The sequence below is a fragment of the Silurus meridionalis genome, chromosome 11, assembly GCF_014805685.1.
Source record: "Silurus meridionalis isolate SWU-2019-XX chromosome 11, ASM1480568v1, whole genome shotgun sequence".
NCBI lineage: Eukaryota > Metazoa > Chordata > Actinopteri > Siluriformes > Siluridae > Silurus > Silurus meridionalis.
In genome coordinates, this window is record NC_060894.1 from 6,268,177 (window position 1) to 6,292,129 (window position 23,953).

The 23,953-nt window shown below is 39.4% G+C and overlaps 1 protein-coding gene across 1 annotated transcript in view; it reads right to left on the reverse strand.

Annotated features, from left to right (window-relative positions):
- Positions 1–23,953, reverse strand: part of LOC124393927 (CXADR-like membrane protein) — a 57,440-nt gene that overhangs the window by 17,707 nt on the left and 15,780 nt on the right. Inside the window, exon 2 of the mRNA XM_046861989.1 lies at positions 1–155. Within this exon, the coding sequence (XP_046717945.1) occupies positions 1–155 (155 nt within the window). The remainder of the gene's footprint in view (positions 156–23,953) is intronic.

Consider the following 23,953-nt stretch of genomic DNA (forward strand, 5'->3'; position numbering starts at 1 on the left):
CGCTTTCTGCTTGGCGTTGGGTTTCACCAGCAGCCACTCGATGTCCAGCAGTGAGGTGTCCGCATGCCAGAGCTGATGGTGGCACGGCAGCGTTGCGTTATCGCCCACCACTCGCTTCATCTCCGTCTGTCCACTCACACACACTACACCAAACACTGCCGAGAGAGAAAGACAGACCTCAGGAACAGAAGTGATTGACCGTAAAACATCATTTGAAAAATGATTTTGGCTTTGTATCATCCTGGAATTTTATAGACCTAATTTTTTCATTGACAAACCTATCTTCCATTAAAACTCTCCTTGATTTGTATTGTTTGTGCATGTTTAATTTATTACATGTAATTATATTGGACCATCTTCTATTGCTTATGTTATTCTCCTATTACAAGCTACCGTCCATGCATATCGATACAGCAGTTATGGTTTGATCACAGCTTACTCCTCGCATTGGATTGGCAAAATTACATATTGACAGAGTTTTTAAAGTGGATATGAAACACACACACACACACACACACACACACACACACACACACACACACACACACACACACACACACACAGAATCAGAGAGAGCACTGCAGTAAAAAAAGCTCAAAGCAGCTAATATGAATGAGAGACATGAAGTAACATCCTGATGCCTTTATTGGAGCAATTTGACAGTTTAGCTATACCCACTTTAAAAAGTGCTGCATTTAAAAAAAAAAAAAAAAAAACTGCCATGCTAACCGAGAACAGGAAACTGAATGACAAAGAAAAAGACAGGGAAATAATGGAAGCATATGAGGAACTGAAGCACTAAAACTGTGGTTGATTGTAACTCGGATGCCAGGGATATTTACCCAAATTCCAGGATTTGGAAGACACATCTGAGGATTCTAAGATTTTGGCTAAAGCCTCAGTCTCAACACTAAACTGGTTCTGGATCATGGTTAATTCTGTGATCATCTACAACTGGAAGCAGATGATTGTGGAATCGAGAGACACGGCAATCTGTAATTTTCCGAGCTGTACGCCAGCACTAATCTACCGATTTTTTTTCCTCCCAATTGGTTCTGATCTCTCGCCAATGAACATTAAATCATGCTTCTATTTATACAGTATACATTATTCTTCAACATAAAGAATTATTAACAGTTTTTCAGTTGTCTCTTTGAAAGAAGATTATAATCTCTATAGATTATAAGTAGAAACTGTCAACCTTCTTACCAAATGGAGGCTAAAACACTCTCACTTCACACATCCATGTATCAACACCATCCATATTCACTTTATATATATATATATATATATATATATATATATATATATATATATATATATATATATATATATATATCACTTTATTGTTACAAACTGTTTACATGCTGTTTTTGCACATCTTTTTGCACACACCCTTGTGTTTACATTTTGTTTAATTGCAAGGTACATTACTGTACTCATTTCTCTCCTACACACTGCAATTTGTAATATACAGTGTGTATTTGTCCTACTCTGTCTTGTGTTGTCTTTGCACTGTCTGTCTTGCACTGTTTGCACCAGGTTGGACATGATGCACTTTATGCGGCGAGGACACTAACTAGTCCTTAGCCCTGTGTTTTCTGTTATGGAGCTTTATGTTGTTTAATGTAGCACAAGGGTCCTGGAGGAACGATGTCTCATTTTGCTGTGTACTGCGTCAGCTATATATGATTGAAATGACAATAAAAGCTTCTTGACTTGACTTAAAAAATCCCTTATTATTCATGGAAGAACCTTTAAAGAGTACATGTATTAACAGTAGGTGTGCAGTAGGTGTGTAAAAAGGATTGCATACGGCACACTTGGGCACCAAAACAGAAGCGCTGTACAGAAATGGTTCGGTACGAATACGTTTCAGTAAAGGGCTTTCGGTTTGGTGCACATGTGTACCGTATGCAACATAGTTACAATCTGAGTTCCCTCACGAACATATTAAGTTTGATTGGTCTCCGCCTCGCAGCAGTGCAAGCGCAGTGTCAGTTTTTTATTTTAATGTTTATTATTACATTTAAAAACATACACGAAAATGGCGGGATTATAAAAAAGAAAGTAAAGTTAGCGCAGTGTCACCATGTCTACTCACTCCGTGTATGAAAAATACCATTTGTAGTGAGCTGAAATACGATTTGTAGTGCGTTGTAAAACTTACATTTTGTTTTGCACATGTGCAGCACAGACAAACACACACACTCTCTAACACACACACACACACACACACACACACACACACACACACACACACACACACACACAGACACACACACACTTATATACACATCTGTATTACTCAAATGGGGTCTAACAAATGTAAAAGTGTAAAAATGTAAATTCTTCCATTTATTGAATTTTATTTAATCAATTTAATTTGTGCCAGATTAATTATTTACTAAATGTAATCAATATCATAAAAAGTGTATAGCATTCATTTTATATTTTTATAAATGTAATTTTTTTTTAATATTATAAAATATTATTTATATATTATTTAACCAAGCAGGCATTTTATTTAAAATTGTTTTCAAAATGTAAAACTGTTGACGTTCACAAATGTTTATAATAATAAAAAACTGTGTTAATAAAAAACGACAAGCAATTTTATGTTTTGCATTTCTTCCCACTAACCGTACCTAAATTGAACCGAACCGTGATTTGAACCGTGGAGTTTCCCTAATTCTATAATTAACAGGGTACATGAGCAGCAAAAACAAAATCCAAATTATTAGTTATTTTATTTAATAAGCTGAAAGACCCAAGATTTCTATTAGCTTAGTGAGGGTATGGCCAGGCGTTCCATTATTGTAACCGCACTGCTCTGGAGGTCTAATTAAACGCTTCAATATAATGTCGGTAATAAAATTAATAATGAAATAAAAACCTAATTCTCATTTTCACTGCCTCCAAGGTGGATCTCAGACAAGCACATCGAGTGTAATTATTATTTAATACACTATATAATATCTTTTTAAATGTGTTTTACTGCTGAATTCCTATAAAATCTAAAGACATGGCCAGGGTCAAATAGACAATATATTGCTAAGTAGTGAAGATAACATTAAATTACAGTACAAAATTCACAGAAAATCGAAAAAAAAAAAAAAAAAAAAAAGGGTGTAAAGCTTGAAAGATTGTGTCAGAAATCCAAGAGGACATGCAGTATATAAAAGTGTTAAGTCAGCGATCACAAGGTGTCATGGCATCATGATGAGCAAGCCTGGAAATATGTCAGGAGCTGCAGTAGATTTATACAGCCGTGCCCCACATCGCTTGGTATCAAACACATACTGTATTAAGTTTCTAAGTGGGTTAAATGTAGGCTGGCTAATCTGAAATGAGATCAGGCCCATCCAGGTGGAGTCTGTGTGGGGTAGTGATAATTTAGGACACGTTTAGGAGCAATTAGCTCCAATGGCGTTCTTCAAAGACGCAAAAATACGATCTGTGCTCATTTTCGGCGCCTGATGGGAGAGATCAGATGGATATGTGAAAGGCAGAGAAGGCAAGATTGAAGAGAGAAAGTGAGAGTGCGGAATGGTGGAATAGAGACTAGAGAGAGAAGAGTAGGGGGTGGGGGGGGCAAGTAATGATAGAATAAGAGAAAAGATAAAGAAGGTTGAAGGGAAAAAAAGGATTGAGAATAAAGTATTTAGGGTGAGTAAGAGAGAAGGAGAGATTGAAATTTGAGATCTAGTCTGCTCTTTTTTTCCATCTCCTCTATCAGCTTGTTCGGTCCCTTCGCAGCACTATCCTTTCTTGTTTTTCTCTCTCTCTCCATCTCATCCCTCTTTTTTTAGTTTTTAAAATCTATCACTGGGCTGGCAGTCACAAAGGCCACATCTCCAGCAAAGACCTAATGATAGAAGATTCACTTGTGGCAACTGAGGAGACAGAAGCAGTTCATGCTACTGGACTCAGACCTACTTTATGCACTCTTTGTGGGCTTTGGCCTAATGGATCCCATTCACGATGCTATAATAAGTTGGAAGGCTGTGTGAGGAGGAATTTAATAGAGCATGACATGCTCCTGGGCTTGGCTATTGAAAAAGCCGTCCCCCCACCAGCCTTGAGCTCACGTCAGCAAAAAAAAAAACGGACTTCCTATTGTTAATTAGTGAGCATTTATAAACACAGAAAGCAACGTGACCTTGTTTTGTTTACAAAGTGTACACTGGGACAACCAAAATTAAGACTGGAACTGAAATCAGAGTGTATACTGGGACAACTGGAATGACACTGAACACTGGAACAACTGGAATCACACCAAAAACTGGAAAAAAATGGAATCACAATAAACACAGGAACAACTGGAATCACACTGAACACTGGGACAACTAAAATCACAGTACAGTACACTAAAATAACTGGAACTATGTGCATACTGGGACAACTACAGTAGAATCATTGTGAACACTGAAACAACTGGAATCACAGTTCATACTGGGAAAACTGAATCATGGTGAACACTGGGACAACTGGAATCATGGTAAACATGGAAACAACTGAAATCACTTTGAACACTAGGACAACTGGAATCACAGTTAATACTGGGACAACTAAATTTAAAGTGAACAATGAAACAACTGGAATCACAGGGAATACTGGGACAACCAGAATTGCAGAAAATGCTGGGACACTTAGAATCATACTATATACTGTATCAACTGGAACTGTACTTAGAAATGAAAGATAAGTTTAAAGAAGCCAATATTTTCAGAACTTTCATACAGATCACTAGAATACTGTATTGTCTATATAGCTTTAGACTAAAATTTGTGTGTGTTTAGACTAAAAGTGTTGTTTGAATATTTCATTCCACATATAGTCCGCATTTGCTGCTACAATGACATCCACTCTTCTGGGAAGATGTTCCACTAGATTTTGGATGGAACTCAAACTGTAGGCCACTTAAGGTCTTCCACTCCAACTCATGCAGCTGGACACAGGAGCATTGTCATGCTGGAACAGATTTGGGTCTCTAAGTTCAAATAAAGGGAAAATGTAATGCTACCACATCCAAAAACATTCTATACAATTGTGTGTCTCCAACTCTGTGGTTCCAGTTTGGAAAAGAACCACATATGGCTGGACAGATCAGATTGTCCTAATAACTTTTGTCAGTATAGTGTATCCAAAATGCTTCTACTTCTTCTTCTTCTTTCAGCTGCTCACGTTAGGGGTCGCCACAGAGGATCATCCGTCTCCATACCCCCCTGTATTTTGCATCTGCCTCTTTTAAACCAACTACCTGCATGTCTTCCCTCAACCTTTTCTTTGGCCTTTCTCTTTTTCTCCTCCCTCGTGGCACCATCCTCAGCATTCTCCTACCGATATACCCCATGTCCCTCCTCTGCACATGTCCAAACCATCTCAATCTCCCTCCCTCACCTTGTCTCCAAACCGTCCTACATTCTAACCCTGTCCATTCTCATCACTAACAATGCAAATTCCAGCATTTTCAACTCCACCTCCAGCTCCACCTCCTGTCTTTTAGTCAATGTCACTGTCTCTAAACCATACAAGATCACAGGTCTCACCACAGTCCTATAACCTTTCCCTTTCACTTTTGCAGAAACCCTTTTATTATAAATCACTCCTGCTATCACTCTTCTTCACCCACTCCACCCTGCCTGCACTCTTTTCTTCACTTCTCTAACACACTCTCCATTACTTTGCACTGTTGACCCCAGGTACTAAAAACTCATCCACCTTCTCCACCTCTTCTCCCTGCAACAGCACCACTCCACTGCCCTCCCTCTCATTTACACACATGTACTCTGTCTTACTCCTACTGACTTTCATATAGTGTATCCAATATGCAAAACTGCAATAAATGTTTCCATTGCAGAGGTTTGAGCAACATACAAATGATGCATCTATACAAGCAGGTGCTTAACCTGACTCTGAATTCTCCTAACTCTCTACACATAAATATATAAAATTGTGTTTGCCCTCTGTCTCAACTGGAACTGCAGTAAGAAATAAAAGTTCAAAGGAGCCAACATTTTCAGAACTTTCTTAAAGATCACTAAAATACTGCATCGTCTATATAGCTTTAGCTCTGAGGAATAGGGCACAACGGCTTTTTTAATGAGAAATCTGTACACCACTGCAGATGATTTCTATACAAATAATGTGACAGAAACGGACACGGGGGCAAACAGTAAAATTAAACTTGCATATTAAAGACCTTCAACAGCCACTGGGTTTAATTATTATTACAAACAAATCCTAAAACCAGCCACTCATCCTTTTCCTTAATAACTGTATCTTTTCCTTTTCTTTCTCTTTTCCTTTTCATTTTATAACTGCAATCCCTTCGGTGATATCCTGTACCACTTGCCTTTGAACTATTCTAGATGCAATTTTGCTCATTATTTATGATATATACGCTGCTTGGAGAGAAAAGAAGACCAACAAGCTTACATAAAGGTGCAGCAGTCTGCAGTGAGACACAAAGAAGGGGATTGTGGGAAAGCAGTACTCGCAGAGGAATCGGCTTGCACACTCCGGAAAGCTATACATACTACGCATATGCAAATACGCAGTCAGAACAATGTTTATTAGGTTACACAGGTAGTATCAGATTCTGTAGGATCGGATTGGAATGAGACAGTGAGTAGTGCAAACCAAAACTAGTTTCATGGCCAATGGCGAGACGGGTCTGTTTTTGAACAGATTCAAATCTGTTTTAAAAACTGTGAGGAGAAGATCTAAAAAAGATCTTGGGGGTTGCGTTAGGAAGGGTTGCTTGGGGGACAAAGTGAGAGAGGCCCGATTGAGATGGTTTGGACATGTGCAGAGGAGGGATATGGGGTATATCAGAAGAAGAATTCTGAGGATGGAGCCACCAGAAAGGAGGAAAAGAGGAAGACCAAAGAGGCGGTTTATGGATGTGGTGAGGGAAGACATGCAGGTAGTTGGTGTGAAAGGGGCAGATGTAATAGACAGAGTGGTATGGAGACGGATGATCCGCTGTGGCGACCCCTAATGGGAGCAGCCAAAAAAGAAGAAGAAGAAGTTACAAATATTACACTTCTCAAGTACAGTGCTCACACTGTATTGATGCTATGGTCCTTAATCCACACCTCTAGGACAAATGTAGGACATCGTATGAACATCAGTTGAGATATTCCCTGGTCTGTTTACCTGGTTAGGATTATTTTCCCTATAACTCCATATACAACACCGGTTCTTACAAATCTTTATATCCAGAGATCCTATCCAGAGTAAAATTAATTCCAAGAAATGCTCCAAGAGAGCGTAGACTTAACTTATGCATCATCACTCACTATGTTTTTTTTTTTTATATATATAATTCACATTTATTCTGCATTTGCTGTTACAATAGCATCCCCTCTTCTGGGAAGATGTTCCAGTTGATTTTGGAGGGTTCTTGTGGAGATCTGTGCTCATTCAGACAGAAGGGTTTTAGTAGAAGGTATTCAATAGGGATGAGGCCACAGCTCTATACTGTGGGCCACTCAAGATCTTCCACTCCAACCCATGTAAATTATATGTTCATGCAGCTGACAAGGTGCACAGGAGCATTGTCATGCTGGAACAAATTTGGGTCTCCAAGTTCAAGTGAAGGGAAAATGTAATGCTAACACATCCAAAGACATCCTATACAATGATGTGTCTTTAACTCTGTTGTGCCAGTTTGGGGAAGGACCACATATGGCTGTAAAGACCAGAGTGTTCTAATAACCTCTGTCAGTATAGTGTATCCAAAATGTCATAAATGAGTCCATTGCTGAGGCTTGAATTACATACACAAATGATGCATCTACATAAGCAGGTGCTCAAACTGACTCTGGATACTCCTAACTTTCCACACATTAATATTAATATTGCGTTTGTCCTCTGAATCTGGTTCTCTCTGTGAGTGTTCTTCTTCATTTTGGTTCACTTACAAGTGAATGTCATCAGGATGATTTGATTTGAAAAAAAAGCATCAATAAATCATTTGGAGAAAAAGCTTGTCATGAATGATAAGGACCAAAGAAAACAGTGTTCCACAAGATCAGTGATGTGGAAAGTGGGAAACCTGAATATTCACAGAGATTAATATAGACTCTTAATAGTGGCTAATCTGAAGTAGGAAGATGACGGTTTGAACTTTATAAATGCATTTCTTTATCTAATCATTGTAAAAAAATTGAAACTATTAGAATGATCATAGAGAATTCTACACTATTTTTGGTTCATTTTATTTATTTGTTTAAATTGTATAATTTAATCATTTATCATTTTCTTATTTTGCTTTTATAGAATTATATCACTGAATGATGTCATTCTCTGGAATATTAAATTTTTTTACAATGATTATTACTGATTTAGTTTTAGATTAAATATATTAGACAAAACTTTGGGAAAAAATAAATAAAACCTTGTTCTGACCCAAAAAAAAGAACAGACGGCTTAATGGTGAGCTTTGTTTGAACAATGCCAGCCGCATGTCTCAGCCGTGTGTGCGCCAGTCCACATGCCAAGTGTCTTTCCCACAGGCCTGTTGGTTTTGGTCCCAGTTTTCACTCGGGAGTTAGCACACAGCCTGCGGCACATACACGCACACACACACACACACACACACACACACACACACACACACACACACACGCACACACAGACACACTCGCTTTAATAAGGAACAAATCCTGTAGAGGGAACTGCTGCAGTCTCGGAGGAAAACCCAACAGAGCTCCAGTCTCACACATACACACAGACACAGACACACACACACACGAACACACAGTACCAGTACAAGGGCTGTTGAGTAGTGCAACACTGTCACAATGCATACGATATTTTGTCTTGTTCCTTATCAAATTTTGAAGCCTTGACCGTTTCAAAGCGCTACTTAAATGTGAGATTATTGAGCAAACAGTTTGACATTAATATTTCAGGAATGGGAGGCCATGACTTCTTTAGAGGGACTGACAAACACAGAGGCCACACCTACCTTTTGTAAGACTGAATGACTGATGGCAGAATCTCCAAAAGTGGAACTTAAAAGCTTTACCTCCATCATTGAAACTGAGTTACAGAGGCCACACCTCTTTCAGTAGGAATGAGTTACAGAGGCCACACCCCTTTCAGTAGGAATGAATTACAGAGGCCACACCTCTTTCAGTAGAAATGAGTTACAAAGGCCACACCTCTTTCAGTAGTAATGAATTACAGAGGCCCCACCTCTTTTAGTAGGAATGAGTTACAGAGGCCACACCCATTTCAGTAGGAATGAATTGGAGGCCACACCTCTTTCAGTAGAAATTAGTTACAGAGGCCACACCCCTTTCAGAAGGATTGAGCTACAGAGGCAACACCACTTTCTGTAGGAATGAGGAACAAAATCCATGCCTCCTCTTTCACTAGTTCTGGTTCAGTCAGATAGTGAATATTGATGCTATTGTAATTAATGCAGTCAATTTTTACCCTACGAGTGCTTTTCCTGTAAGTCACCTGGAGCTTTTGCCTAAGGAATAAAACTAAAAGATTTATCACTGAGTGTATATTATTGGCATTTCCTTTACGGATGCAGATCAAGCAATGAATGATTTTCTCTCTCATCAAACAGTATACAATTTGTAATATCCTAAACTTCTCAAGCCAGCTAAAAGTCTTGCATTCTATAATAAGCCAGACAATCGATAGAATTGTTTCAGCTGCACTCTGGAATCAATCGAAACGCTCTTTTCTCTCGGTAGGAGTCAATGAGAAAATATTTCTATCCACATTAACACGGCTTCTAAGTGCCGAGAGGATCCATGAGGCTCTGCTGTGCTTCGCAGCCGACACACTTTCTGTTTCACGACTCCAGCCTTCAGGCCCGAGGGCCGGCATTGGCCAGCGCAAATCGATACCCAGTTGCTCATCTGCTCAAGCCAAAGTCCATTCTGCTGCAATTGGCAACTTTTATGCCCGTTAGGTAGAAATTGTAGCTGACTAGGTTGCAGAGCGAAATACATCTTTGTCTTCCGGAATCAGATGCTGACTTAATCTACCATGCAGCATTTTTTTTACCCAGACGTTGTGTTTCGGTAGACTTTCGTACAAATCTTTTATATAAATAATGTAGACACGATGCTTAGGAGAGTGAAAAAGAAAAAGAGAGTGAGAGAGAGAGAGAGAGAGAGAGAGAGAGAGAGAGAGAGAGAGAGAGACTAAATGTCAATGAGTGGTGCAACACTGATACAAAGCATACAATATTTTGAGATTATTAAGCAAAAAATGTTGAGAATTATATTTCAGGAATGCGAGAGCCACGCCTCCTTTAGTGGGCCTGACACAGAGGGCCACACCCCCTTCATGTAGACTAACAATGGCCACGCCTCCATCAGCTAAACTGATTCACAGTTGCACTGATTCATTCTCTATCCATCCCGAGGCATCCTGAGGTTGCTCCAGCTCCAGTCACGTCCCACCGCATGAAGATTGTGGACCTTTAAAGAAGTAAATGTCGACCCAGCAAACATCCCGGGCCATCTAGAGACGTACTAGCGCCAATTGGATCCCACTTTATGTGAAGTTTGGACACTGGACCTCCTTGAGTGTTTAAAGGCTCTGGCATGGAGAAGCTGGTGTTAGATCTATGATGATCACAAATGTTGAGCTATTTTATGATTTTATGATAGCTCCTAGTTTTATAAACACACTGTAAAAGACTGTAGAAAGAACATTACTCATAATCTTACATTCCAGTGCTCATGTTAGTTCTCATTCTCCAGTGTTCTGTATTGTTGAAAGATTTATAATCACACTCTTGATGCCACCCAAATGAGGATGGGTTCCCCTTTTGAGTCTGGTTCCTCTCAAGGTTTCTTCCTCATAACATCAAAGGGAGTTCTTCCTTGCTACAGTCGCCATGGCTGCTCATCAGGGATAAATGCACACTGTTTACCTTAACTCTTAAAATTTGTAAGATAATAAATAAACCTGGCTTGACATGACAGAGGCCACACCTTATTCAGTAAGACTGATTCACAGAGACCACACCTCCTTCAGTAAGACTGAGTTACAGAGGCCACACCTCCTTCAGTAAGACTGAGTTATAGAGGCCACACCTCCTTCAGTTAGACTGAGTTATAGAGGCCACACCTCCTTCTGTAAGACTAAGTTATAGAGGCCACATCTCCTTCAGTTAGACTGAGTTATAGAGGCCACACCTCCTTCTGTAAGACTGAGTTATAGAGGCCACACCTACTTCAGTAAGACTGAGTTATAGAGACCATGGCCGTAGCTACTCACTTTGTATGAGAAATGAGATTTGTTTTAGGAATGCATGAAAATGCTAAAGAATCATTAGCGATAGCGCTAAGGATTCTTTTATTTGATTTAGATTTTGTATTTGTCACAAACATATGCAGGATACATGAAATGAAAAGTAAAAAAAAAGAAAATAAATTTTGAATTCATAGCATTAGCCGACAGCCACTTCCTGGTTAGTGGCTAACGCTAGCGCTATTGATTCTCTAGAGTTTTCTGTCCAGCTTAAAAAAGTTTTCTTAAAAGGAGAAAATCCTGACAATTCCGCATATCAGGGAGTAAATGAATGAATGAAGGAAGAAATGAAGACATTTGTTAAAGTCTGCTGAAATAATTAGAACAGTCAAGTAGATCATATCTTTAGAAAATTAAATATTTAAATGTAAAACACACACACACACACACACACACACACACACACACACACACACACACACACAGCTGTATTACCCAAATAGGGTCTAACAAATATAAACAATTTAATTTATTTTTCATTTATTTAATTGTATTTAATCAATTTGATTTGTGTTAATTTCATTGATTACTCCATTTAATCAATATAATACAAAGTGTATTACATTAATTTGATTGATTTATTTTGAATAAAATCTAATAAAATATTATTTAGTATATTATTTAACCAAGCAGGAATTTTATTTAAAATAGTTGTAAAATAACCGTACCGACATTGAACCGAAGCTTGACTTAAAGTGTATATAAATAAAATAAAATGAAAATTATATATATATATATATATATATATATATATATATATATATATATATATATATATATATATATATACACACACACATAAAAGCTTTGAGGAAGAAAGAGAGAGAGAGAGAGAGAGAGAGAAAGAGAGAGAAGAAGGGAAAAAAACAAGACTAAATGCTTAACAGACTGGTGCATAAAATGTGACTAATTGCTAGAGAAGCAAAAGAAGTCTACACTGGTGTTAGCGATAAACTGTAATGGTACATGCTGTTAAAAACAGCGGTTTGGATGCTGCAGCAGGAGCGAAGCGCACACCCGCAATGCGAAAGATGATGGGACTGTGCAGCAGCTGTACCCAAGCTCACCACTTCAAGGATGCAAACAATTTGTTGTGTTTTGCTAGCACAGAGGCTAGCACAAAGCGGCTTGGTGTTTTCATGAGGAAGTGAGTGTGTGTGAAAAGGAGGATGAGGAGAAGAAAGAGGAGGAGAAAGAGAAGAGGGGTAATAGTCTGAAAAAAAAAAAGTCCACCACTGTTTCAACAAATGTTAGACATTCCACAGGTTAATTAAAAGCAGACTTTCAGGAGAGGGGAAAAATGGAGGAAAAAGACTGCATTTTGGAAAACTGCTTTCGGAGGAATCATATAACACATTAGAAAACAATTCAAACTCGCCTGCTACAGGCCTAAAATATGCTGAAGGTCTTCTAGTTGATTTTTTTTAAAGCCTAAAGTTTTATCTATGCATATTCAATGTGTATGTTCTAACTAGCACAATAAATATTTCACTAAATATTCCTCCTGAAAACCTGCTGTTCTTAGTGAAAATAAAAATACATTCTGTCCACTGTAAATCCAATGAGCAGGATAGAAGTATCACAAATTACAGGTTAATGCTATACACTTAGAAACATGTAAATCATAGATCAAGCACTTTTACCACAAAATAATCTCAACCGGTCACCTGATCTTTACTCTGAATGAATATAAAAACTTTGTGGACACATAAACATGCTTTTTGAACATTCCACATTTAGTTCCTATTTCCTCTTAATGAGCTCCACTCTTTCTGGGAAGATGTTTCACTAGAATTTTGAGTGTGTTTGTGGAGATTTGTGTTCATGCACACCATATCTTCATAGAGCTGGTTGAGTGAACAGAGGGGTATTGTCATGTTGGAACAGATTTAAATCTTCTAGACATTCTATAAAATTGTGTATCTTTCTGTGGTTACAGTTTATAGTTAACGTTTGGGAAAGAACCATATATGACTGGAAAAGTCAGGCATCCCAATACCTTTCGTCCAGATACTGTATCATAACAAGTACATTAATATAGACCTAGGAGAAGGATAATATTAAAAAAACACAGTCTGAGTGGATAAGTGTAAGGATGTTTCAGAGCTTTTATCCCTCCTTGGCCTGGACTTCAGCTGCTGCTGCTGTTAGATTAAAACAATATGTAAAGAAACTGGGGCAAGGACTCAACTTCCATCCACAGATCACATAATAAAAACCCAGGAGTGTTGCAAGGTGTGTTTTCTTTTTTTTTACCTCCAAGTCAGAGGAATCACACTGTGAACAGCACCATGTTTCCAATCCATCTTACCGACATTCAGAAAGCAGACACTATGACTGCTCAGCAAACTGAAACACATTTCCTTTCAGCTGTAGGCCAATTCCGGCCTGTGAGTTATGAAAGCATCAGTCATAACAACAGCAGTGAAAATATTATTACTATTATTATTATTATTATTATTATTATTATTATTATCGTTATTAAATACTATTTATTTTAGATGGCCCCAATACAATTACTTTTTTTTCTCTCACTGTACGAATCATTGATGAAAACACATCCCGCTTCGGCTTTCATCTTGCTTTGGTTTCGGACTTTAGCACAAAAAGCATTATAGTGCTTCAGACGTAATCAATGCGCATCCCCGTATCAGACCCCGAGTCCAAAAGAAATGGATTTTTGTGTTTGTGCCAGGGTGTAAAATTTCATTTTTGTCCTGCCACCTTAAGTGCTTTGTCCACAATCTATTGCTATTAACTAAAAGGAGAAGTGTGTGTAAAATAAAGACCGAGTGGTGATGCATCCGAACAGTTCTGTTACAGTATATATATATATATATATACACACACACACACACACATACAGTGGTGTGAAAAAGTGTCCTGATTTCTTATTTATTTGCACGTTTGTCACACTTTAATGTTTCAGATCATCAAACTTATATAGATATTAGTAAAAGATAACACAAGTGAACACAACATGCAGTTTTTAAATGAAGGTTTTTATTATTGAGGGAAAACTACATGGCCCTGTGTGAAAAAGTGTTTGCCCCCCCTTTAAAACTGTGGTTTATCGCACCTGAGTTCAATTTCTCCAGCCACACCCAGGCCTGTTAACTGCCACAATCTGTTTACAATCAAGAAATCTCTTAAATAGACCAAAAGATCCTCAAAATCTAGACAGCATGCCGAGATCCAAAGAAATTCAGAAATAAATGAAAAAGAAAAGTAAGTGAGATTTATCAGTGTGGAAAAGGTTATAAATCCGTTTCTAAAGCTTTGGGACTACAGCAAACCACAGTGAGAGCCATTATTCACAAATTGCAAAAACATGGAACAGTAGCAAACTTGGGTTCTGCAGCAGAACAATGATCCAAAACACACCAGCAAGTCCACCTCTGAATTGGTGGAGAAAAACAAAATGAAGACTTTGGAGTGGCCGAGTCAAAGTCCTGACATGAATCCTACCGAGATGCTGTGGAATGACCTTAAAAAGACGGTTTATGCTCAAAAACCCTCCAACGTGACTGAATTGCAACAATTCTGCATAGATGAGTGACCAAAATTCATCCACTCAGAGACTCATTGCAAGTTATCGCAAAGTAATTCTTTATATATAAAGAATTAAAATTAGAATTTTTTTTCTATTTTAGGAAATGTAAAACGGTTCATAAAAAACATTAAGCAGAACTAAAGTAAATTCAGCTTCATTGCTCCACTGCCTGAGGGGTGTGTGTGTGTGTGTGTTTGTGTGTGTGTCTGTGTGTACGGAGAGTACTTCGGAGGGTTCGATCTGAGCTCCAGTTACTCGCTGTTTCGAATTCCACATGTGGGCTGTCTCTGGGGTTTTTAGATTTAAAGAATTATTTTTATCATTTGCCAACGACAATGCAGCACACTGGTCCGCCTAGTTTTCATTAAAACCTGCTCACTGCTGTATATTTAAACAAAAAAAGTGAATCACATTCACCCACACACACACACATACAAACTCCGGGGTTTTTACGCACACATTTTCTCAAGCAGCCCAGGTTTATTGCATTATTGTGTATTAAAGCCTTCAGGGATGTACAGTAAATGACGACTTGGGATTTCTCGCTCAATCATTTTAGCGAGCAGTCAGGCGTAATGAAAATTGGGCTCAACTGACCTTTAGCGCAAAGTTAATGGCGCTTTGCTGATTCGTTTACTAATGAACTCGAACATGGCATATTAATTCCGCCAAACGAAACAGGGGTGAGTGGAAACACTGCAGCTCAGTGAGGTCTGCGATGGCAAACGCTACGTACATGACTGCATGTATAAAGAAAGAAGGGTGCTTTATACTGTCATGTGTACTTTTCAGTGGAGTGAAATATTTTCTCTGCATATCCCAGCGATGTTAGGAAGCTGGAGTCAGAGCACAGGTTCAGCCATATTACAGCACCCCTGGAGCACAGAGGGTTAAAGGCCCTACTCAAGGGCCCCAAGAGTGGCATCTTGGTGATACTGGCACTTAAACCCCAGACTTTTCAATCAGTAACCCAATGCCACTGAAGTCCCATCTCCAACCACTGAATAGGCACTCATACACACCGGCTCATTCAGATCCTTGAGTTTTATGATCAGCCATGTGGCAGCAGGATAATGTTGTGTAGGTCAAAAGGCTTCAGTTATCCTTTACCTCATCATCTAAATAAAGAAATGGAAAATTACCAGAATGTTTTCATATGTAAGGAAAGGCTATTGTTGCTTAATCACTCTTTACAATCATAGTGAGCAGAAAAGCGTCTCAAGACAAACATCTCCATTGAGGTGGATGGGCATTAACAGCAAAACACATCATGATCAGCCCAAAAAAACAAGAATCAGTAAATTGTTCCTGGTTGATAGGACTGGAAACTGATTGAGACTTCTGCTTTTTTACTAGATCACCATGAAGGTTTTTGTGCATCCTGAGAACCTTTTCTGCTCACTATACATGTAAAGAGCGATTATATGAGTTACTATGCCCTTCCTGGCAGCTGGTCATTTTTCTCTGGACTCATTACTCAACAATACGTTCCCACCTGCAGAACTGTCGCTCACTTGGTGTCAAATTATTAAAAAAATACTGATATCCTGGGGGTTCTCACACCACTTTCAAAGTTCACAAGATCTCAAAGCGATTCCTCTGCTAATAGCTTCGCTGAAATCGCAATCAAAGAAACAGAAATAATCACGCACGATGACGCAAACATCAGGGTATCAGCTGATGATGTAAGCGTTTCTTGCAGGGTCGGCCTAATTCCAGCACCATGACTGCACTTTCTCTCTTCATCCAATTACCACAAATGGCCAAATCATCCTCCAGCATGCACACTAATCAGAAAGAAAAGCAGCAGGAGGTTCGCTCTGATGCTCGAGTACATTTAAGCCCCCAGCCCCTGCATTCCAGCAGCTCAGCTGCGATTTATACTCTCCTCAAGTCTAAAAAAGCCAAGTGCTATAATATCTAAAAATTTTTATGGAGTCAAAGATCTGCTGGAAAAAAAACTGATTTAGTCCTGCTCGTAATCTCAGCATCTAAGGTGAGTTTTCCGTAACGTTTCCAGAAGGAGTGTTCAGTGTCAGAGCTTTGTTAAAGCTGGAACTGTACTAGAGATATGATTTAACCTGCATGCTCCTAGTGTTTTCATTGATAGTCAATATTTACATGCTCGGGAAAAGGTGCTAATTAAATGTACAAAAACATCATATGCAGTCATCATCTTCATGACATTTTTTTTTTTTTACAGCTAATTAATTTTTAATCTCCGAGCTCGAATGTCACTAAGCTGTAAGTAAACAGCAGGGTAAATTCAGACTGACAGCAGCACTGCTTGCTAAGGTGGAACGTTCGCCCTAAATTTTTCACATCTCGTTAGATGCCTCTTGACAACTTCGCTCAACGGCTCACTCGAGTCTTGCGATTTCTTTGGTTCACCAACAGGTCCAGCATTATGATGTGCTGTTTTTTGACAGAAAACAGAAGCTGAGTTGCTTCCAGTAGCTTGTCGGACAAATTAGGTGGTTAAAAAACAACAATAAGCAACAACAATAAGCAACACAAGTAAATCAAGTTCAGAAATGGACTTACAAAGATCCAGAAAAGCAACTCTCATGATATCAACAATCGTCCTGTGATAAGACTTACACTATATAGACAAAAGTATTAGGACACCTGGCTTTTCCAGCCATACGTGTTTATCCCACAAAGCTGGAGGCACCCAAATGTATTGAATGTCTTGAATGTACTAGAGTTGAGTTTTATCCTATTACTTGAACTAGGAGACCCAAACCTGCTCCAGCATGACAAAATCCCTGTGACATTTCTTTCATAACGATATGGGATAGATCTTGAGTGGCCTGCTATAAATCTCTGACCTCAACCCTATTAGACTTTGCAAAGAACTAGAACGCTTCCTGCACCCCAGACCTCCTCACCCTACATCAGTACCTGACTTTTCTAATAACCTTGTGGCTGAGAATGAGCACAAATCTCCACAAGCTCACTCCAAAATCTAGTGAAACATCTTCACAGAAGAGTAGAGGTTAATACAACAGCAAATAGGGAACTAAATGTGTGGAATGGGATGTTCAAAAGACACATCTTGTGATCTTGTTATTAGCTGCCCATTAATTTTTGTCATATAGTTCTGTTTATTTCCCACAGTGGATCCTGATTAGTGCCATAAACACATGGCTCCATGTCTGATAAGTTCATAATTCCTGCCATATTCTGCATAACAATACTGTTCTAAACCACTAACCATCCTGAGGAAACTCTGAGGAACCCTTACTTTCTGAGCCAAGATATCTTAAATACACCCCCCCATAGAACAGTAAGCGTTCCAAGGACTGTTTGTGTTTGCTAAAGAGGGTCACGACCTTACAAGACGTCTCCGAGCGGTGCAGCTCCGCCGCACAGCTTCGCGTGCTAGCCTTATACAGGCATTACTGAGAAATACTCCTCCAGTAGCACGCTCCTTTAATGCTCCTTAAATGAACAGACAGTCAGTTCTGGATGACAGCAAGTTTAGATAGAACAGACACGCTGTTAAAAGTTTTTTTTGTTCCTTCTTTCCCGTTTATGCAATCTGTGCTATGTTTCTGCTGAAGTAGCTAATGCTTACTAATGCACAGAGTGATAATAGCTGTAAGAAGACTAAAGATGCTAAGAAAAGCTTCCCTCGGTCCACAATTCCACTGTCTCTTCCTGTCCTCCATTTAGCTGAATTATTAGGTAATGGATCATGGACTTTCCAGGCCTCAGCATTTCTGCCCACCAAGCTGCCCTGCATTTATTACACATGGCCCCTGTAAATTTGTTCAAGCGTGTCCAAACCCTTACATCCCCAACATTTTTTGATTCATACCATGGCCAAAGGTCAGCTTATTTTCTCTCGATAATTTAACGCCTAGGCTAGCTGAAGGCTGGGTCTTAGCTAACAAAAAAACGTCCTGAAGCTCTGCAAGACGTCCAGAAGCTCTGCACCGCTTGGTACAGGGTGTGTTTTTCATCTTAAATCCGGTGGAATTAAACTTAAATGGTAGCAATTCAAAGCGGTAAAGGTTTTAAAGGTTTTAAATCCAAGCTGCTGCTCTATTTATTGTCACATAGTGATATCACTTGTAGCTGTTAAATAAATTCAAACTCAGTGTGCACGACGTAGCTTAACTGCTGCATTGCTAATGGCTAAAACTGTTATAAACTTTCAAACAGCGGCCTATTCTTAACACAAAGAAAATTCAGTTTTAAGTTTTTTTCCCTTAAAGAGTCATATAGTAAATTGACTCAAAGTGAGAGTCACGACTCTTCACGTTAAGGTCGATCGTCTGTGAGAGCCTGAGGCACTTTCCTCTTTTAAATAAACGATGACCCAGTGAAGTGTGTGTGCTCCAGTCTTTAAATTGACTGTAAGAAAAAAATAAATCTACCTGTTCTTTTCCCAAGTGTACTCTGAAACTGGATGACTTCCCAGGCTGAAAGACATACCCTTGAAATCCAAAATATATGTTTAATACAAAGTTCCCAACCATAGTCCATTGAGAACCTCCTGCAGATCTGAGTGCTTTGCCTGCTCAATGCATTTTATTCAACAACTCATAATTATAGCCTTTCTTTAGATGGCTATACTGCAGCCACAGACATCCTATAGAATTGTGTGCCTCGCAACTTAGTGCTAACAGTTTCGGAAAAAGAACCAAACATGGCTGAAAATGGCAGGTGTCCAAATACTTTTGTTCATATAGTGTATATTAATGTACAATAGACACAAGAAGCATCCCAGAAAATAAAAGTTCCCCTTGTGCCCCTTGGTTTCTAAGGAGTTTTTTGCATTTTTAATCACAATATAGGAAGTTGTCTAATTGAATAACAAGATGGAAAAGAGAGAGAGTGAGAAGAAGAAAGAGCAATTTCTACCTATTCTCTCAAAGTTAAAGTCTAGGAACACGGTGGAAAGAGACTCACAGAGAAGGGAGGGGGGAAAAAAAGGAGGATTGTTTCGACTGAAAAGTTTCCTAATGTAATCAATGTCTGGACTCGGCATGCTCTTCTCTGCAACTGTTTCGGATGAAGGAACTGCCATGTGGCCAAAAGAAGCAGCTGGGGCTGGGTGCCAAAAATCCCTCCCTTCCACGGTGCTTCAGCAGCAGGGTGCTCTGCGAGGCCCCTTCATTAAGATGAGCTTGTGTGATTGTTTAATAAAAGAGTACGTCTCCGCATGCTGGAAACACTCCACCAGAGATTACCGCACAGAGACACAATAAATCTACTTGTCGATGTCAGAGATTAATACTCTAGGGTAGGGGCCCCCCCAAACTATGGCCAACGCACATTCGGAACAGCACTCTGAACAATGCCAGAGACAAATTTGGAAAAAGTAATTTTAAATATATGGTTTACTCATATCATATCTGGTTGGCTTTCAAACAAAAATTTCCTTTAGTTATTAATAGAGGTCGAGGCACCAATAGTTGATTGCTGATACTATTAACTATCGGGAAAAATCCTAGCGGATAGTTTTTCCGGCTTTCAGCCCGCTGTATTACAAGAGCAGGCTCTGGAGGCGAATCTCTGACTCCACATGCTGTTCGTTTTTACATGTCAGAGTGCTATATTTATCATTTATAATTAATTTATTATATAGAACTAAATAATAAACTAATCTAGCATTAGGAGGTGTAATACATACATTTAAAATCATAATGAAATCTCCACAATAATATTGGTATCCACTCCAGACACACTTACAGACCGACCCAAAAAAAAAATTAATAATGTGGCCCTCACAGAAAAAAGTTTGAGGACCCCTGCTCTATGGCAAAATGTTTATTGAAATCATGCTTGGAGCTGATTGGATACCTACTAAAGTTAAAAGTAAACATAAAAGCAAAGAAATAATATATAAAATGTTTCGCGAGCTTGGGATGTTTACACTCGCTAAAGGTCTTTGGGTATACACAGAACTGCGTTTTCTAAACTGTTTTGTCATGTTTCACCTCCCAATTATGCCGTAATTAACTACGGGAACCTCGTTACAAACGGCGCGACGCGTGAAAAAAGGCACAATATTTACTTAGGAATAGCAATTCATAAGTCGGACGGCAAAGTGTTCCTTTGAGCTCCGTGGCAGCCAGTGCGTAAAATGATATTGCTGTTTAAAAACGCTTACGGGAGCCGTGATTCAATATGATCAGCTCATCTTGGGGGAAAGGCAATTAACTCCGACCTAAACTAGCCTTACCATGCCTAACAGGGTGAAGCTATGGAATGTGGTTTTGCGGCGTAGTCGTGTAGGATGTACTCTTCGTTGGAAAAACTAATAATCTTGTCTGGGTTATTTCATGACATTTCGCTGATGTCAGCGAGACTGTCTGTGTTTTTTTCCGTCGCAGTTTTAGCTGCTTTGTGCTCCCCAATTATCCACCATTTGTTTGCGATCAACGTTGCTTGAACGTAGATAAGTCGACAGAGCATCCAGATGAAGCATCAGCACTTTAAATGAGCAGACAGAGCTCACATGGATGGGAATTCGAATTTGATTGGTGCAGAGTTGAAAAACTCTGACTGGGCTTTTTTGTTTGTTTCAGAGTAAAAAAAACGAATGCCTGGTTGTGCCAGCATGTGCTTTCGGTTTAAAGTTCCATGATCATGTGACTGAAAGCGTTTCCATGGAACAGACCGGGAGGAAGATCTTCTCCAGTGCCAATGGCACCAGCAGCATTTCACAGACTTGCTGGAGACATCCTGGTCCCCGCTGATATCGCGCTCAACCCAATACTAATCCATCCGTCCAGCCTTACAGCCCCGTGTGCTGAGTAATGGCGAGGCCAAGTAGATGTAATGCTCCATATGGAAGCTCCAACAAACACTCATGATCTCCAACATAAGCTGTACCGAGCCTCTAAAACTGCAGAGATCCAGACAAATCTCAAATGTCAATGCAAACTGATTTATTTTCTACCTGCGTTTTTTGTTTTTCAAATCTCTAATCCGAGTCGCACACATAACGGCATGTGTGGCCGTCTCGTCTCCTTCTTTTTCTTCTTCTTTCTTTTTAATGAGCTCCGAAACTAATTGGCTCTCATGCCTTTCCACCACTGTCTTCAAAAGTGAAGCAAAACAAATCACACCGGTAGCTTGACGGAATATCAAAGAAACATTACCGGCCACCAGGGGGACGAGGAGGACACGCCGTGCTGGGTTCTAATAACAAGAACCGACTGTGCCACCAACAGTAACATCGCACCAGCGATAAATACGTCCCGCATTTAAAACCACGTCATCGCAGCCAGTAGTTAAACAGAGACTAATAGGGAGGAACAGGGCACCGATTAATTCGCCATTTTACGCTTCGGTGTTGTTCATTCTGGCGTACACGCTTCAATATAGCTTTTTTAGGCTCAGATTGATTTTCTGTTTATAAATATATATTTCTTTGTTGAGTAGTAGAATATTAGAAATGAAATCATGCCATAAACGTGGGCAGTGTTTCTAAAGCCACGCAAGCATCATTGTCTTGCATTAATCTCCACTACATTTTTATATATGCAGCAGAAATTACGATGATTTTTTTTCAGCCGATTTAGTTGTCATTTATGCCGATAGGTCCTCTTTACATTGTGATGTGCATTTCCTTATACACTCACTCTCAGCACTATCGGTTATCTAGAGACCCTATAAACACATCATCTTGGTCCTGTTTAACAGCAAATTATTGGTAAGTGAAAATTGAAAGTTGGCAAGTGATTTATAGGTGTTCCATAATATTCTTCCATACAACAATATCAATAAGACATACACTATACACTAATACCTGACTTTTCCAACCATATGTGGTTCTTCCTTAAACTGTTACCACAAATTTGGAGTCACACAATTGTAAAGTCTTTAGATGCCGTAGCATTACATCTTCCCTTCCATTGAATCAGTAGACCCAAATCTGTTCAAGTATGACAACCCCCTTGCACAAAACCAGCTCCATGAAGATAACCTTTATGTGGGTTTGAATGGAAGATCTTGAGTGTCATGATAAAGAGCTCTGACCTCAACTCTACTGAATACCTTTGGCATAATTGGGAAAGCTGACTGCACCCTAAACCTCCTCACACAACACTAGCACCTGACTTCACTAATACCCTTGTGGCTGAATGAAGACAAATCTCTATGACCACACACCAATATACAGTGGAACATCTTCCCAGAATATTGTAGGTTATTATAACAGCAAACGAGGACTAAATGTAGTATAAAAGCACAGACCAATACTGGGAGATTTATGGTACTACACAATTTGATCATTTCACACTATTAGTGAGAGTGTGAACAGAGTTTTTGTAGAAATATGGGTTAGTCCTGTAATGCAAGCGATTTAAATGTAAATTTAATTTGTTCAAATGAAAATCTGCAAATAAAATAAGTCTTTCAGGAAAAAAAGGGCTGGAAAACGAGTTTTGATTCAATCTGGACGTATTTGGCAACCCGAACAATGCGTCTGAGTAGCTGCAGTGCGTTTGTGAGGAAACAACCGAAGCGATCCAGCAGTCTGGCATCGACGCAGCAAGGCCGCTTAAACAATCAATGAAGCGCAGAGGAGGAAGAGAGCGAGTGATTAAAAAGCTGCTGACTTAAGGAGGAGAGATGGATGGCATTCCTGGAGGCGGAGTCGCCTCGGTGTCATTTCACTCATGGGGATTTTACAGTAGCCACATGATGCAAGGAATGCTGCAGCATGTGTGTGTGTGTGTGTGTGTGTGTGTGTGTGTGTGTGTGTGTGTGTGTGTGGAGCGGCTCATTATAACAAGGGGATCCACTCATAAAAGTGTCAGTGATGGAGGACAGGATTATGCGGCAATAATGGGGTCTTAGAACAGCATGGGGGTATCACAGTGAGAAAGAGAGATAAAGAAAGAGTAAGAGAGAGAAGAGAGAGAGAGAGAGAGAGAGAGAGAGAGGGAGAAAGAGCAGCAGTGCGAGAACAGGTTGAACTATGAGAGATGTGCCAACACTGCAGAGAAGAAGGAGAGAAGGACAGATGGATAGAGAGGCGGAGGTAAAGAAGCTGAAATTGAGAAGGATAGAGGTGAAAGGAAAAGCAGAGATGAAGAAAAGATAATAACAACGGAAACAGGTGAGATTTAAAGCAAGAGG